Below are 16986 nucleotides of genomic sequence, written 5' to 3'. Positions count from 1 at the left end.
TGATCAGCCCTCAGCCTGCTGAGAAAGTCTAATCAGTCAATTAATTAATTAAAACAAAGAACACACAGGTTGGCCTCAATCAAGGCCAGAACATTTTCGGTCCTGGCCCCTCCTCGGTGGAATGAGCTCCTGGAAGAGATCCAGGCCCTGTCGGAACAGGCACAGTCCCGCAGGGCCTGCAAGATGGAGCTCTTCTGCCAGGCTTTGGTCAGTGATATAATACTTCCCTCCAATAGAAAACCTCCACTGAAAACATCAATTACATTTCTATGTCAGTCAGAGGACATGTTTGAATGAAGCTTAAATGGGAGATGCAATTTTTATGGTTTTTAATGTTTTAATATTAATTACTGATATGAATGTTATTGCCATTGATGTGTGCCATCCTGAGCCTGCACGGGAGGGTGGCATATAAATTAATATTAATGATAGCAACAACACTATTCAAGAGAATTACTGTGCAAGTATAAAACATATATAGAACACATGTTTCTTGATACTGAGATCAAGTAGTGTGAGCATGACACAACTAAGGGGGTGGGGGAGACGCATCTGCCCATACCTTCACATTACAACACCTTGACTGGCTTAGTGCAGAATGTCCACTGCCCAGGAGAAGGGCAAGAAGAGCTTGCTACTCGATTGTTTCCCTCCCCAGCTCTGCTGGGATTAGCCTTTCCCAAATAACAGTGTGCCTGGGCACAAGGCCCAAATAAGGCACAGCCAGCTGCACCGCAAGGTCACCTTTCCCCCACCTGGCTTTCTGCAGCTGTCCCAACCCCGTCTTGCCTTCCAGGGAGGGAGAAAGGATGAAAAAAGAGGTGGCCCCAATCCAAAGAGTAGCCTTACACTGCAAACCACATTCCCGCACCCTCTGTCTCCTAGCCTTATAATATGTGATTTCTTTGAAAGACACAGAAACAGATCTCAATGGGGCTTCCACAGACAGAGAACAAAATATCTGTGCGTACAACATGGGAGGGTCTTGGCTTCTCTTTCCTTGATGTGAGAAGTGAAAGGAAAATGCCCAGCTCTACAAAACACAACAGAGGCCAATTTGAAAAAAACAGACCTGCCTGAAACGGGCCCAGGTTAAAACATACAAAAAAACGTGGCCAGAGGTTAGCACTGCCATCCAACCTGGTTTGCTCTGAAGCAGCATGGGGAGCAGCAAACAGCAGGCAACACTTTCCTCAGAATTGGCCACTTAGAATCATAGAGTTGGAAGGGACCCCCACAGGACATCTAGTCCAACCCCCTCCAGGATCAACCTCAGGCATCTGCATGAAGACTGTGAGGGGGAGCTCACCACTTCCTTAGGCAGCTGATTCCACTGTTGAGCTACTCTATGGGGGGGGGGGGGAAATTCCTGCTATCTCACCAAAATTGTCCTCTGTGTAGTTTAAACCAGTTACCGCAGGTCCTCTCCTCTGTTGCCAACAGCATCCTGTCCTCCTCCAAGTGACAACCTTTCAAATACTTAAGGACAGCAGTCTTGTCCCCTCTCACCCTCCTGTTCTCCAGGCTGAACATCCTTGCTAGCATCTGCTGACCAGGCAGGGGGCATCACCAACTGCCCCACGTGCCCCTTTCTTTGCAGCCTGTCCTTGGTATTTGAGGGAATGGCGTCTCTCTGAACGCTGCCGACAACCTAATCGTAAACCCTTTAAACCGGCATCCACAGCCTCGTTTCTCGCTGCTTGCCGCTCTTCGCTGAGACTCGGTCGTCTTGCCTCGTCCACAGGGGCAGCCAGGCTGCAGCTCTCCAGATGCCCGTGGACTACAATTACCAAGAGGCGCAGTTTGGCTGCCGCTGCTCTAGAATGTGAATTCTCTCGTCTTGGAATTTAAGATTTTTTCTTCCAAGTACCCAATTCTGAAGTTGCCCGTCCACCCACCCACCCAGCTGCCTGCCAGCCCCGGGAGAGTACCTCGCTTCCGCTGGCGCAGTTCCCGCATGGCTGCTCGGATTAGCCGCCGCTCCTCGAAGTCTGTGGTCCGGTCAAGCTGCAGGGACAGGTCTGGAGGGTAAGAGGTCATCTCACGCAAGGACACGTCCTTTACTTCCTCCCCCCCGCCCCAGCCCCCAGGCATCCCATCCCCAGTGCCCAGTGCAAATTATCCCCCAAGAGCAGTCCAAATAAGATTCATCCCCTGCAGGCATACTGATTAGAGACATGAACAAGCGTGGAGTAAGAAAATACAAACACACGCAGCCAGGAAGCCACCGGCAGAACCCTCTTCCAGATTCTGCCTGTGCGCAAGGAAGGCATGAGATCAGGAAGCCACCGGATGCCCCATCTGCCACCTACCATCTTATCCAGCACGTCCTCCTCCTCAATTTTGCTCAAGTCTTCTGCACTCAGTCGGCCTCGCTGCTGGACCTCCTGAGGCTGGGCCTTCTCCTTGACCGTGCCGTTGGACCACTCTGGCTCCGTTGCCTGGGGCTGCTCCGGCAGCTCCGCATCCATCTGAAACAAGAGGGCAAATGCTTATGCTAAGCCAGGTCCTGGATGCCCTGGGGACCCCACAGCCACGAGCGCTGCGTTCCTCTGATAGCTAAGGCAAGGCAAGCTGTAGGGCCGGCCGATCACAGGGCACAGTGAGGACAGCAGATCTTGCAGCAAGGCTGAAAGGCAGCACGTTTCCCTATGTGGTGCTGCTGATCTGCCGCCCTCACCTTCCCTAATGCCCCCAAGACATCAGTGGTTGGTGAGCCCCACAGCAGAGTAAAAATGGACTTAGACAGAATATGGGCTTCAGCCTGCTGGCAGAGCAAAACACAGTGAAAAGGCCCCACTGCTGCTGGCTAAGGGCCAAACTACACATCCAGTTTCTGACAAGTGGGGTCCAGGGAGCCTGCTTTCCTTGTGGCCACACAGCCCCTGCAAAGGACAGCACTAAAAAGGTCCAGAAAGGCCAGGCTGGTTCAGGACTGTGGCGCAGGGGAGGGGGGAGGGAGGAAGGGCTCCTGCTTTCTCCCTGTGCTGTTTTCCTTCACAGGAATACCACTAGGGAGTGAAAGCAGGAGTTCCCCTGCAGACCTTTAAAACACCGTTCCCCAAACCTAAATCCTATCTGTTTGAAAATGTGACCTGTACTTTGTCCATCAGCCCCTTGCCAAGAATGCCAAACTAGGTGGATCTGACCCAGCAAGGATGCTTAGTGACCCATCCTTTGGATGCCTGAGGTCAAGTGACGGATGTCCCTGGAGAAGAATAATGCAAGGCAGAGAGGTCCAAACAACGGAGCGTTTACGAAGTGTGGCTATAAACATGAGAGCTAGAAACTTGCTTTGCTTTAAAAAAAAAAAACTGATATCCATAGAGATAAATCAAAATTAGTAGCTGTGTTAGTCTGTCTACAGCAGTAGAAAACAGCCCAAGAGCAGCTTCAAGACTAACAAAATTTGTGGCAGGGGATGAGCTTTCGTGAGACACTGCTCACTTCTTCAGATGAAGTAATGTGAAGTGACTCACACATGAAAATTTGCACCCTGCCACAAATGTTGTTAGTCTTGAAGGTGATTCTGGACTCTTGCCAAAATCCATAGGGTACTACAGCATGGCAGATGAGCCGGTCTACCCATATGCAGGGCCGAGCATCTTCTGCCTTTAAAGAAGCAAAATTCTGCACCAAGGTAAAACAAGAATACTCTGCTTTGTAATCCATACCCTTTACACATAGCAAAGAAATGTGCACAAGTCATCTTATTTGGCATGGCATTGCACACATATAAGCCTACCTGGCGTCATAGAGATGGAAGGGGTCATATAAGCCAGGGGTAGTCAACCTGTGGTCCTCCAGATGTCCATGGACTACAATTCCCATGAGCCCCTGCCAGCATTCGCTGGCAGGGGCTCCTGGGAATTGTAGTCCATGGACATCTGGAGGACCACAGGTTGACTACCCCTGATATAAGCCATCTAGTCCAATCCCCTGAATGCAGGATCAGCCTAAAGCTTCCAGGAGAAGTACCTGTCCAGCCGCTGCTTGGGGACTGCTAGTGAAGGGGAAGCCCTTCTTAGCAGTCAATTGCACTGCTGTTGACCGTGACCCCCCCCCCCAATATCTAGCTGGTATCATTCTACACATAATTACTGTGGGTCCTCCCCTCTGCTACCAACAGGAACCGCTCCCTCTCCTCCCCCCAGTGACAACTTTTCAAATACAGAGCAATCCTGTCCCTTCTCCGGCCTCCTTACCTCAGAGGTCATGAGGACTAGAAACTTACTTTTTAAAAAAAAGGGGGACAAGATTTTCAGGAAACTGAATTACACATTTAATATCACCTGCTCCAGGCTTTCAGCAAAATTCCCACTCAGCCTCTGTGTAGGGACTTAGTGAGGGATGCCTGCAGCGGCATGGAGCCTCCTGATAAAACGGTGTCAGGGGATTTCTAGGAGAGATTAAAGAGCTTATTCGAAAGCAGCTTGCTGATCGGGGATCAAGGCAGACCTGGCATTGCTATCCCAGGGGCTGGGGCTGCCTGATGCCAGTTTTCTGTCAACACGATCCCCACATAATGCAGCTTGAGAGGCCAGCCAGGTCAAAAATACACAACAGAGTCAGCGGCGTTTGCGGGCTGGCAAGCGGGAGGTTGGGGGGCTTTCAGCAGCCCTTTTCTCCCACATCAAGCACATCAAGGTGGCGCCCCTGTTCGCTCTCGGGCAGGTGCTTCTGCACCAAGGTTGGGTGGGCCATGCGGTGACTGCAGGGGCAGAGAGGCAGCAGAACAGCCCACTCAGAGGTGCCTGCCCAGATCAAGGACTTCTGCAGACACACTTGGGGAGGGCTGGTGATTCTGATTCTGAAGGACTGGCTATTCTGATTCTTACATATCCTGCGCCACAAGAGGCTCAAAATGAGCCTCTTGTGGCGCAGAGTGGTAAGGCAGCTGTCTGAAAGCTTTGCCCATAAGGCTGGGAGTTCAATCCCAGCAGCCGGCTCAAGGTTGACTCAGCCTTCCATCCTTCCGAGGTCGGTAAAATGAGTACCCAGCTTGCTGGGGGGTAAACGGTAATGACTGGGGAAGGCACTGGCAAACCACCCCGTATTGAGTCTGCCATGAAAACGCTAGAGGGCGTCACCCCAAGGGTCAGACATGACTCGGTGCTTGCACAGGGGATACCTTTACCTTTACTTTACATATCCTACAGTACTTCTTCTCAGGTTTAAAATAGAAGGGTGCCTCAGGTGACAGGCATTAGGAAAGCACAGCGTTAAGATGCCTGTCCACCACCACAATTCAGAGCCTGCTGGCTGTGCAGGGCGATCCCTGAGAGAACAGCCCCTGCCCAAAAGGAACCAACGTCTTCTGGGGCACCCCAGCCTCACTCCCCCACCAACTAATGTCACTTCCTGTAAAAAATGGAAGTGATGTCATTAGATGCTCTAGGATTCATAAAAACTCTATGGTAAAACCATAGCATTTCTCTAAATTATAGAGCGTCCATGATGCCATTCTTCATTTTTAGCAAAAGTGGCAACACACTGGTATGCACACCACACTTCCTCCTGCCAGTGCTTAAGACACAGGCAGACAATGGAAAATGATGAGGACCTGCTTATAGCAGAGGACCTGGCATCCCTATTCCCACCTCAGCCAACAACAAACATGTAACTAGGCCTCAGTTGCAGGAAAAGGAAGTTAAAGAGATCTTACTGGTCAATGACCGCACTAATAAAGTTATTGAGGTCAAAAAGGAAAGAGGCGGGTAGTACAAGAGTGCAGCTCCCCCTACCAGGCACATGTGCTGTTTGCTGCAAACAAATCAAGTTGCACCCCCCCAAAACACACACACACACACACACACACACACCCTTTGCATCAGTTGAGGACAGCCCCAGCCTTCAAATCTGGGCCTCCTACTGGACAGCTAGCTCTAGCCATCTACAGTAAAAAAACAAAATTAGAATGGGCAGTGTGCTACATGCCGTTTGGCTCACTCCTCCCTCGTACTAGACAGAGAACACCCCTGCTTAGTCTAGGCCAGCCTCATTGTAAGAGGCCGTAAGCTTCCTGGCAAATCCCAGGAGAAAACAACAACAACAAGAGACCGAGATGACCCTCGCTCTCAGCAGGCACACATTCTTGGATGTATCGCTGAGCTCAGCTGCTCAGAAAGGGAAGCTTCCTAAAAATTCAGGCAGGGAGGGCGACTCTCACGGGGGGTTGTGGGGGTGGACTTGGGAGCCAGCGTAAGAAGACCCCAGGCAGCTGTCCTGGCAGCCCCCCTCACCCCCCTCCCAGTGGTATGAGGACAATGCAGGAGCAGGAGGCGGTGGAGAAGGAACGGGTGGGGCTGGTGCAGGTGAGGTGCCACAAGCCCCCCACTGGGCCGTGCACATTGTCACTTTAGCAGGCGGTTGTTCAGCCCCAAGCAGAACAGCACCTAATCTCCTGGGAGGGCTGGCCAAGCCAGGGGCATGCTCCTCTCTGTCAGGCCTCTTGCCAGCAGCTCCCAAGGCAGGGAGAACTGCCCTCCTCCCTTCGCCAACCTGGAGCAATCCTACCAGTGGTGTCGCCAGCAGTCAAAGCAAGCAGGGACGGTCAGGACAGCATCGAGTTTCGCGCCAATAGAGAAACATCCCATGAGATGCAAGTTCTAAAGCCCACCCCAGAGGGCTTGGACTGCTCTTCTAGTGGTGGAGCCAAGAGGATGAAAAGACAGAAACGGGGATCCAGAATGCACGGTGATTCTGCCAACGGTCCTATATAGCTCCTTAAGCCCAAGGTATGTGGGGGAGAGGCTGCAGGAGCTGAGTGTGAAAGGGAGGGCATGCTGCACGTGCTCAGAGGAATATTAATTATGTAACATCAATTCACCCCTGTTGCTTCGAAGAAAAGGTGTGAGAGATGCATGCGTGCAAAACAGCTGTGGGTAAAGGAGGAAGAAGTCAAGCCAGAAAACTGCAGCCTGGGATGTTAAGACCAGGTGCATAGTTCAGCACCCAGAAGATCTCCCAGCTAAGTTTCTAGCCCTCTTGAAAGGCTAGAGTCTCTAACACTACAGAGGAGCTAAGAGGCTCCCTAGCTATAGGGCCTTGCACACTCACAAGAAGGTGGGCTTCTCCTCCTTGGTCATTTGGGCAGCTTCTTCCCCGCCTACCCTAGGTCAAAATTCAGATTGCAGACTCCTCAGGACAGGGTGTTTGTCTTCATTCCATCAGAACTGTCAAACTGGCCTCTCAATTGGAGAACTCAAACTGGTCTCAACCAGAGCCAGGCGTTCTCTGCCCGGGTACCGGCTGGTGGAAAACTCTCCAGGGTGAGACCAGGGCCCTGCCGGACTTGAAACAGTTCCACTGGGTCTGCGAGACAGAGCTGTACCGCCAGGCCTATGGCTGAGGCCCACAGAATACCATCATCCACTGGCCTCCCTACACAGACAACAGCATCATAGCCCCTCCTTCCCGTTAGGGAGAATGTGGTGAGTTCTGGGGCTTTAATACAATCTAGATTTCTGGGTTCTAGTATTAAAATGCTTTAATCTTCTCATTGTACTGACTGCACTGTGAGTCGCCCTGACCCCTCGAGGAATAAAATCTGAAAAATAATCAAATAAATAACATCAGTGAGATGCTATGGCCCTATTGCAGAATCCAGCTTTTCTGGGCGCAGAATTCTGGTAAGATCTCCGAAGCCAGGAAGGCCTTCAGTCGCCTCAAGCGGCAAGGGCCCTGGTCCCTTCTCACCGAGTGCCGAAAACAGGAGCTCTGCCCAGGTAGCCCTGGCTAATCAGGCAGGAGGAAGAGGCGATGCCAACCTTCTGCTATCTCAGAGTTGGCCACAGGGGAGGCCAGCCGCAGGGCCAGTCCCACCTGCCGGAACCCATCACCCTTCCCTGCGGACACCCTGGAACTGGGGGACTCACAAGGCTGCCGCTCCGGGACAGGTGCACCTCCGAATGCCTCCGGGTGCTCGAGAAGGTGGGCGGATGGGCCACTGGTTGCCCGGGCTCCTCGGTGCCCACGAAGTCAGCGCATGGATCCTCAGACTCCAGCAGCAGTGTGCTGGGGTCCTTCTCCTCACCCAGGTAGAGGCTGAGCAGCTCCACATTTTGGTTCAGCTTTGCCTGCTCGGCCCACAGAGCAGCCGTTTCTTCCCGGAGGTCATTGAGAGCATCAGCCAAGGGGCGCACCAGGCACAGGGCCTCCTCCACACGTTGCTCTAGGGCCTGGCGCCAGGTCTGCAGCTCCTCCCGGACCTCCTGCAGGGCCCGCTGCAAAGGCTCCTCCAGCGCTGACGCCTGCTTGTGGTCCAGTCTGGGGACGGGTACCCCAGGCATGATGACAAAGCCACGGGGGGCCGGGGGGAGGGAGAAGCAGGGCTTGCCGGAGATCGTCTGCTAGCGGGACGCAAACCCTGAGACCGTGAGAGACGCCTCCGGAGACCCTGCCTAGAGGGAGTCAGAAAGTCTTTTATAGCAGGGGCAAGACCGCCACTTGGCCACACAAGCGGAGGGGGGTGGGTGGGTCTCTGCGTTGCCAACCAGCTATTCTTATCACAGAAGGGACACGAGCGGGGGACGAGGGCTGCAAGCAGCACAGGCGGCTTCTGAGTGACAAATAAAGACAGAATGATAGAGCTGGGCCAGGTGTCAGGCACTAGGGGCGGGGGAGACGCTGGCCCGGTGCAACGAAAGGGCCGGGACCGGGGTGAGGGTGCCCCCTGGGGACCGTCAGCTGTTCCAGTGCTCCCGAGCAGCTGAACACGCATAGGCTTTTTATGAAGCAAGCCTGCATAATCCCTGACCCAGAAGCTGGAAAAAATTGAAAAAATACAGCCCAGCGACAAGGAATAAACCTTAGTCGATGATGAAGGGTCCTCTACCGGCTGCCTGTGCTGGGCCGCAGAAGCGACAGATGGTCTTATCAAGGGCCTGGCAAGTTAGACCGCTTTGGCTCAGGGGGTTCCCTAGTTGTGCAGGCACACCCTAGCCCTGGCTGCCAGCCCTTCCTGGGGGCTCCACCAGCAGTTCTCAGAGAAAGGAGCAAGTAAACCTGCTGGCCTGGAGAGCGCAGGCTAGCCCAGGCAGCCAGAACCTGGAAGCCAAAGGAGGTCAAGCCCTGCTTAGCCCGTGGATGGGAGGCCACCAAAGAAGTCCCGGCCAGCCACCTCAGAACGACTCATGCCTGGAAACACCCTGTCAGCTCTTTCTATACCATCAACCCATCAGAGGTGTCCCCCAACCCCCACCCTGTGGTCTGTTTCGTGTAATAACGACTCACACCCCACTCCCATGCTTGATGTTCTATAGGGACGAATTCAATCGGGACAAATGTAAAGTTCTGCATTTAGGTAGGAAAAACCATATGCACCAAAATAGGATGGGGGAGACCCAAAGGCCCCAAAGGAAGAGGTGGGGAGGAGCAGCACAAATGTTAACCGCTAAAATGCAGATTTTGTTCAACACATGAGTTGCTACAGGATAACCATTCATTCTTGTTGTTGTTGTTAGGTGCGAAGTCGTGTCCGACCCATCGCGACCCCATGGATCCTCCAGGGCTTCCTGACCTCTACCATTCCCCGGAGTCCATTTAAGCTCACACCAACTGCTTCAGTGACTCCATCCAGCCACCTCATTCTCTGTCGTCCCCTTCTTCTTTTGCCCTCGATCGTTCCCAGCATTAGGCTCTTCTCCAGGGAGTCCTCCCTTCTCATGAGGTGGCCAAAGTATTTGAGTTTCATCTTCAGGATCTGGCCTTCTAAGGAGCAGTCAGGGCTGATCTCCTCTAGGACTGACTGGTTTGTTCGTGTTGCAGTCCAAGGGACTCGCAAGAGTCTTCTCTAGCACCAGAGTTCAAAAGCCTCAATTCTTTCACGCTCGGCCTTCCTTATGGTCCAATTTTCACAGCCATATATCGCAACTGGGAATACCATAGCCTTGACTAAACGCACTTTTGTTGGCAGGGTGATGTCTCTGCTTTTTAGGATGATGTCTAGATTTGCCACTGCTTTCCTCCCCAGGAGCAAGCGTCTTTTAATTTCTTTGCTGCAGTCCCCATCTGCAGTGATCTTGGAGCCCAGGAAAATAAAATCTCTCACTATCTCCATTTCTTCCCCATCTATTTGCCAGGAATTGAGAGGGCCGGATGCCATGATCTTAATTTTCTTGATGTTGAGTTTCAAGTCAACTTTTGCACTCTCCTCCTTCACCCACATCAACAGGCTCTTTAGTTCCTCTTCACTTCATTCTTAGGGGAAAGTTATCATTTTGCAAGGGAACCCTTAAATTTCTTAAGGGCTACAGAGGATAAGAGAGACTCCATCTTGCACCCTCCTCCTCCTCCTCCGCACAAAGATACTGCCCGGATCACTTTGCACAAGTGGTTGATGAAGAAGAAGGGTTGGTTCTTATAAGCCGCTTTTCTCTACCCGAAGGAGTCTCTAAGCGGCTTACGATTGCCTTTCCTTTCCTCTCCCCACAACAGACACCCTGTGAGGGAGGTGAGGCTGAGAGAGCCCTGATATCACTGCTCGGTCAGGACAGCTGTACCCGAAAGAGTCTCAAAGCGGATTACAATTGCCTTCCCTTTCCTCTCCTTGCATTTGTGTACTTTGTCAACTGCTTCACGACGGAAGTGGGAGAAATAAACAGAAGAAGAAGAGTTGCTCTACTTGAAGGAAACCCAAAACAGCTTACATTCGCCTTCCCTTTTCTCTCCCCACAACAGACACCCTGTGAGGGAGGTGAGGCTGAGAGAGCCCTGATATCACTTCTCTGTCAGAACAGCTTTCTCAGTGCTGTGGCGAGCCCAAGGTCATCCAGCTGGCTGCATGTGGAGGAGCGGGGAATCTACAGCCCCAGTATTCTGCTCTGGCCTCCAGAGATTTTTCCCCCAGCCCTAAAAGAAGAGGTGGGAAGCAGACAGTGCCTGGCACCCCCTCCCTCCCCTCCACTCACCTGAGGAGCTCTTCCCAGACCAGGCTCCCGCTGAGAAAGCAGCTTTCCCTGCAGCTTCCTGAATAATGCACAGCTCAGAGAGATCAAGTTCCACGGCCAGGCTGCACGTCCCTCCACTGCTGTCCCCTCTTGGCTTTGTTGCCCAACTCCCCCTGGCCCTTGAGCACCCTCTGCTCCTCCGGCTACAGCCAGATCTCCACTCTCTCCACCCTACCTGGACCCCGAGCATCGCTGCCATAGCACCCTCCCAAGCGCTGGCTCTCCTGCCGTGCCCTCACCTGACCGGGTCAGTGGTGTTGTCCCGAGACCCAATTGGTGCACTCTGATGCTTCCCCGCTGGGCAGCGGCGATCCTCCTGCAGCCCACCTGACCTTCTGAGCCCTGGCTAATGCCTTAATGAGAATCGACAGGCTGGCACCGCCCACGGCAGGGATACTGGACAAGGCATTAGCCTAATTAGCCCGGGCAGTAGTTTTGCTGTTTTCTCTGCACTGGGTAGGGGCTTGGCAAGCAGAACCAGGAAGGGCAGGGGGAAAGCGGCAGGGCAATGCCATGTAACACAATGGGCAGACACACACCCCGGCAGTACCTCCCCTCATTAAGGAGCCCTTGCCATGAACATCCTCTGGCCAAACGTACCGGGAATCCTCTCCCCACCCCGGGTCCCTGGCCTCCTGCCAAGGGCTGCGATGTGTCTCCATTCCACACCAGCCTCAATGCCCGAGGACAGGACGGACCGGCAGAAGTTTCACAGAGGCCCCTTAAGATAAACTGTGATGAGCTGTTTTGTCTCAAACATCTCAGCATCACCTCAAGCTGTCGGTCGGCCAGCTGGGGGAAAGCGTTGGAAGGAGAAGCACGGAGAAATGCCTTCGAGGGGGACAGAGAGAGCCACAGGAGGCACAAGGCAGGCCTGGTGGTGCCCGACTCACCAAGCAGCAGGGGGGGCCGGGGTGGGGGGGGGTGTTCCACATTTGCAATCCCTGGAGGATGCTGCATGCCTGGCAGGCAGGCATCTCCTTAAATGGATGGGCAAGCCCTCCACCAGCTTCTGACTGCAGGACGAGCCCAAAGGATGCAATCCTGGAGAGGCAGGGAGCCATCGGTTTGGGGCCTGCGCAGCAACCTTCCCTCTGTCACATGGGGGTTCACGCACCTGGGGACCCATCCATGCGGGAGGGGGGGGGACACAAGGAGAGTCTTGTATCCTTTTCCTAGGAGTCTTTGCCTAGTAGAAACTGCGTTATCTCAGCCTGTAGAAACTAGTGCATTTTTTGCTGGCCTTTCACTCCTTATTGTTCCTGCTTCATTATCAGTAATCTTTCTGGGGGCTGTTGCCGACAACATCACAACAGTCTGGATGCAAGTGGTATAGCATGGCGGAGAACCTGCTTGCTGGTCCATTTTTGGTTTGTCAACAGCTGCAGCATGTCATGTTGCAAATGGTGTGGGGGGGGGACTTCTAGAGCTAAAGGCATGCCAAGGAGTTTCCCTCTCTTCCAGAAACATCCCCCCCCCCAATAAGGAAGCAGCTGACATTCATTCCTATGGAACAGGGTGAAGTTTTGCACAAGGAAACTGTTATGATAAGAACACAGCCTGTATGTACAGTAATTCTGAGGCTCTCTGGGCCAGGAATCCTGCTGGCTGCATACATCTGCAAAGTGTTTACAGAGAATTATCCTGGGCCTGGTGGGGTCCCCTGCTGTCTATGTCTACCACCCTCCCTCATATTCCATAATATTGGGCACTTGGCTCTAAAGCAGCCTGTCCCAGATGCTTTCTGTCCCCAGACAGAAAGATGGGGACCAGTTAGGGCAGGGGTAGTCAAACTGCAGCCCTCCAGATGTCCATGGACTACGTCCCATGAGCTCCTGCCAGCAAATGTCCATGGACATCTGGAGGGTCGCAGTTTGATTACCCGAGTTAGGGGAAGAGGCTGGGGTCATCTCTAACACTTCCTTGCACCTGGAGCTGAAAGGGAACAGGGCAGAATTCCTAAGACACAGAGATCTGAGGGTTTATCCACTGAGATGTGCTGACGAAAATCACAGATATCCCATTCCTTTTTGGTTGACCGGAGCTGTGCCTGCATCATGAGGAACTTATTACATCTGTTTGTTTTGTTTTGTGGTGCTCCCTGACAACCCTACAACCCCCCCCCCTTCTCCTTCCATCAGCTTGGAAGGGGGGGGGGGAAGAATTCAAGGATCCAGCTTTAGGGAGTGACAAATGAGCCAAGTTTTCAGTCCCTTTCTGGCAGGATCAGGAACAGGGGGGGAATTCTTCACCGGCACTCAGTTCTCCAGCCCAGAGAGCGCTTGTCCTCCACCCCCACCCCCAAATCCAGCTCTGGAAGCTGGATCTCTCCCAGTTTCCCTTCTCAAGCAGGTGGTTCTGGAGGAGGAAATGGGAAGAAAGGGGAAGGAGGGCACTCACCTTTTGGTGGCTGCTGGCATGGCTGGTGCCGCCGACGTGGCTGGTGCTGCCGATGCGGATGGGGGCGCCTCTCAACCCCACGGTTATCTCTGCAGGAAGGGGGAAAGGGGTGAGTGTGGGAGCAGGTGGCCGGGAGACTTACGAAGAGGTGTCAGGCAAGGATTCCCTGCTTGTGAATTTATATCCCGCCTTTCAGTTCAAAGGCAAGGCCACTTTGAAAAACAGAAGACATGGCTGAAAAACACCGTTAGACCACAGAAAGAATAAATGCCTGGAATAACATTTTAAACCATATGATACAAGAATGACTGGCAAAGATAGTAAGAGGAGCAGCAGAGACGGGTTTTTTTTAAGGGTAAACATCAGCAAGCTTCAGAGAACTACATGCTTAATGATTATTTTTTTTTAACTATAGGACAGAACAGCTTAGAAAAACGTTATGAGAAAAACAACAAAGTACAGACATCTTGCAATCTTTTTCTAGCTGTTCTGTATTAAAATAAAACCTGTTCTATATTAAAATAAAACAAATCATTACTCAAAAATAAAAGAACTACATGCAACAAGTCAAGCCATCTCAGGACGGCACCCTACTGGATCTATAAAAGATGCAAATGGGAACATTTTTGTACAAACGGGATTGTTCATCTGTAGGTACAGGGCTGCAGATGGCCTCAAGGAAAATATCCCATTCCTTGAATAGAGGCGAACTGGGATGTCATTTACCTCAACACCACGATAACCTTCAGCTGCCAATTGTCAAACATTAAATCTCTATTAAAGGGAAGCAACATTTTTCTCCAGGCTTGTTGGCAACCCTACATACAGCTAACTCTGGTCCACAAAAACACAGCTGCCTTCGCATTCTCTCTTTCCCTCTCGCTCTGTTGAACAGACTCAGGGCCCTTCCAAAAGCCTGGTCACCTGGACAGCATTTCTGCTCTTCGCAGACCGCCAGGCAATACATCCCCCAGTCTGAACCACGGTGGACTAAAAAGTTAGTCAGGCTTTAAAACCTTAAAGGTCTGGAGCCCTCCTGGCAGAGCACTCCAACACCACAACCCACCGACTCAGCCCCCTCCTCCTAGCACAAGCCTTAGCATCAGCCCGCACAAGCAGCCGAGCACAGCAAGCACGGCATCCAAGACGACCCCCTCCTCCCGAAACACATGCACCAAACCCTCTGCATCACACCTACCGGCTGTGGTCCAACCAATATCACCTGGGATGGTGGAAGACCCCCTCCCACAGCTGTCTAAGAGGGGGTTTCTAAGAACCACCCATCCCCAGGGGAATCTGCCCTGCCCCAAAGAAAACTGGTTCGTCCCAGTGGCACACACTAACAGAACTTTCCGCTCCGTCCTTAAGAGGATAAATCACAGCCCATACAGCCGTGATAGCAGTTTATCCTCCCAGAAATAGGGGAGCTACCAAATTCTGGAACCGTAGGCAGTCACTGGCTGCCAATGCCAATCCTGACACCCCCCTGGACCCCTCCAACCTCCCTGGAAACGCTTTCCTCCCCACAGCTGCCGGAGAAAGCAAAACGACTCCCCTCCCCAAAGTCACTTTTAGGGGAGAGGGACAAACGCCTTTGTTGATGGAAGGGCAGGGGCAGCTAGGGAAGGACCATAGTCCAAAGGCACGCCATGCAAGCACAGCAGAGTCTGCCCAAAACAAAGCCCAGTTGTGCTGGCTTGTACACACAGCCTTAGGAGGGCAGCGGCAGGATGCTGCCCAACAGGTAGAGAGATCCATAATGCTCTCTCCCAACCCAGATGTTTTCCTCTCCTTCAATAAAATTCATTTAAATTACCCTCAAAATGTCTCCAAATTCACGCGGTTCCTCAAGTGTTGATGGGATTCTGATTGGCTGCCGTTGGCATGCTATTTTCCTGCTCAGTTGCAAGCAGAACTGCCCTAGCTGCATGAGGTCTAGAGATGAAGGGATGTGGGGAAACTGCCTCACAGGCATACAGCCCTAGACCCACCGAAAAGGATGAAATCCTCAATAAGCCACCCATTTCCCATTTCCCCTTCCCCCAGGAAACAACATCCATGCTATCAAAATCCTTTTAGCTTCTCGTTTAGCTATAGGGGTTTCTTGGCCCCTCATCTTGGAATTCTCCCTCCTCCTTCCCCAAAGTCCAAACGAAAAAAAAGCAACCACTATTTGTCTCCTTGAACCAGAGAAGAAGCCCAAGGACCCATGAGAGAGACAGAAGAGGGGGCTTCCAAGCATCCGCCATCCCTTCACACCATGCCGAGGGTTCCCGCTGCCAAGGCAAGTTCATCCCAAGCAGGTTGCCCACTAGCACGTCCCCCACTCACCCGCTCGCTGGTTACCCGGCGTGCCCACCACATGGCTTTGGAGGGGCTGGTTGCGGCCGTCCTTGATCTCGATGGTCAGAAGGGTTTTCATTGCGTCCTCCTCGCCGGGGTTGTGCGCTCGGGAAGGCAGGGAGTTGCAGGAAGAGGAGGAGGTGCTCGGCTGGGCACGGGGCTCCTCTGAGCCGGCAGACCTCCCCCTGGCATTTTCAACAGCCTGCCGGGCAGGTGTCAGCTTGCTGCCCTGCCATTGGTTGCTGTAGCTCCTCCCCTTGAGGCCGTCCACTTCTTTAGGGCTGGCTGGAACCTGAGCAGAAGGCCTGGCTGTCCCAGATTTTGCTGGAGAGAAGGTGGGCTTGGCCGCCGGCTCTGGTCCAGTACCGGACTCCCTCGGTTGCCAGGTGCCATCCCGGACTGCGCTGCCAGTGCCGCCGCTTCGGACTCCCCCAGGTAAGTCTGACACACGCTGCGGGTGCAGGATCTGCTGCTGCAGGACTCGAGAGCTCTTCTGGGGGGCTGGAGAAGAGCCTGCTTTACTGGGGGGCTCAGAGCTGAACTTGCGAGCACGTTCCCACACGGAGCCAGACCGCTGGAAGGGCTGCTGCTCCCGTCGGGGATCTGTACAGGAATGGGGGGGGGGGGGAGAGATGTGTTTGTTGGCTTGCGAACGGAGACCAGTTATATCACAAGCCGGGAACGCTGCCAAGCGTCTTGCTAGAAAGTGTGGGCCCCGCAGAAGAAGAAAATGCTTATGCTTCCCCTGCCATTACAGAGATCCAGCGGCCTCCCCTCAATCAAAACAAACCCCCCCTTTTAAAAAGCCCTACTCTGATAACTCCCATTGGAGGGAGAACTCTTCCCTCCTCTGCTGAATTGCCCCAGGAAGAAAAAGAACACCCACATCTGGAAAGGAAGGCCTCACCCCATTAACAATTTCCCAGGCCTCTAAATGGACTCTAAGACCTCCCCTCCCATGGCCACCCACCGTCACTAGGGGAACCCGCTGTCTTCCCTCTTGCACAAAAGCAGACATAGCCCGGCGTATGTTAGATAGTGGTGGGCACGTGCTGCAACAGCACACCCCAAATCCTCTCCCTTCCTGGGGCTCGTATTCTGTCTATCACATCCCCCCCAAGTGGCACACCCATGTCCCTGACTCAGTTCAGCCAGACGGACAAGCTCAGGCCTGGGCTAGAGGCCCTGGGCAAAACCTATCTATGGTCATGACGCTTACATAGTACCACTCCTGGCACCATATGCGTTCTTGCCTGGCGAGGGAACAAAGCAAGAAACGGGACAGGACAAGAGC

General features: G+C 53.0%; 1 protein-coding gene across 4 annotated transcripts in view; it reads right to left on the bottom strand.

Annotated features, from left to right (window-relative positions):
• Positions 1 to 16986, bottom strand: part of SMTN (smoothelin) — a 68208-nt gene that overhangs the window by 13540 nt on the left and 37682 nt on the right. For all 4 annotated transcript variants that reach the window (XM_077309284.1, XM_077309286.1, XM_077309283.1 and 1 more), the window contains exons 11-14: positions 15681 to 16295; positions 13350 to 13438; positions 2313 to 2471; positions 1932 to 2007 (exon numbers count right to left, since the gene is read on the bottom strand). In XM_077309284.1, coding sequence (XP_077165399.1) covers positions 1932 to 2007; positions 2313 to 2471; positions 13350 to 13438; positions 15681 to 16295 — 939 coding nt within the window. The remainder of the gene's footprint in view (positions 1 to 1931; positions 2008 to 2312; positions 2472 to 13349; positions 13439 to 15680; positions 16296 to 16986) is intronic.

This window comes from Paroedura picta, chromosome 13 (assembly GCF_049243985.1).
Source record: "Paroedura picta isolate Pp20150507F chromosome 13, Ppicta_v3.0, whole genome shotgun sequence".
Taxonomy (NCBI): Eukaryota; Metazoa; Chordata; class Lepidosauria; order Squamata; family Gekkonidae; genus Paroedura; species Paroedura picta.
This window is presented reverse-complemented; position numbering and strand designations above follow the sequence as displayed.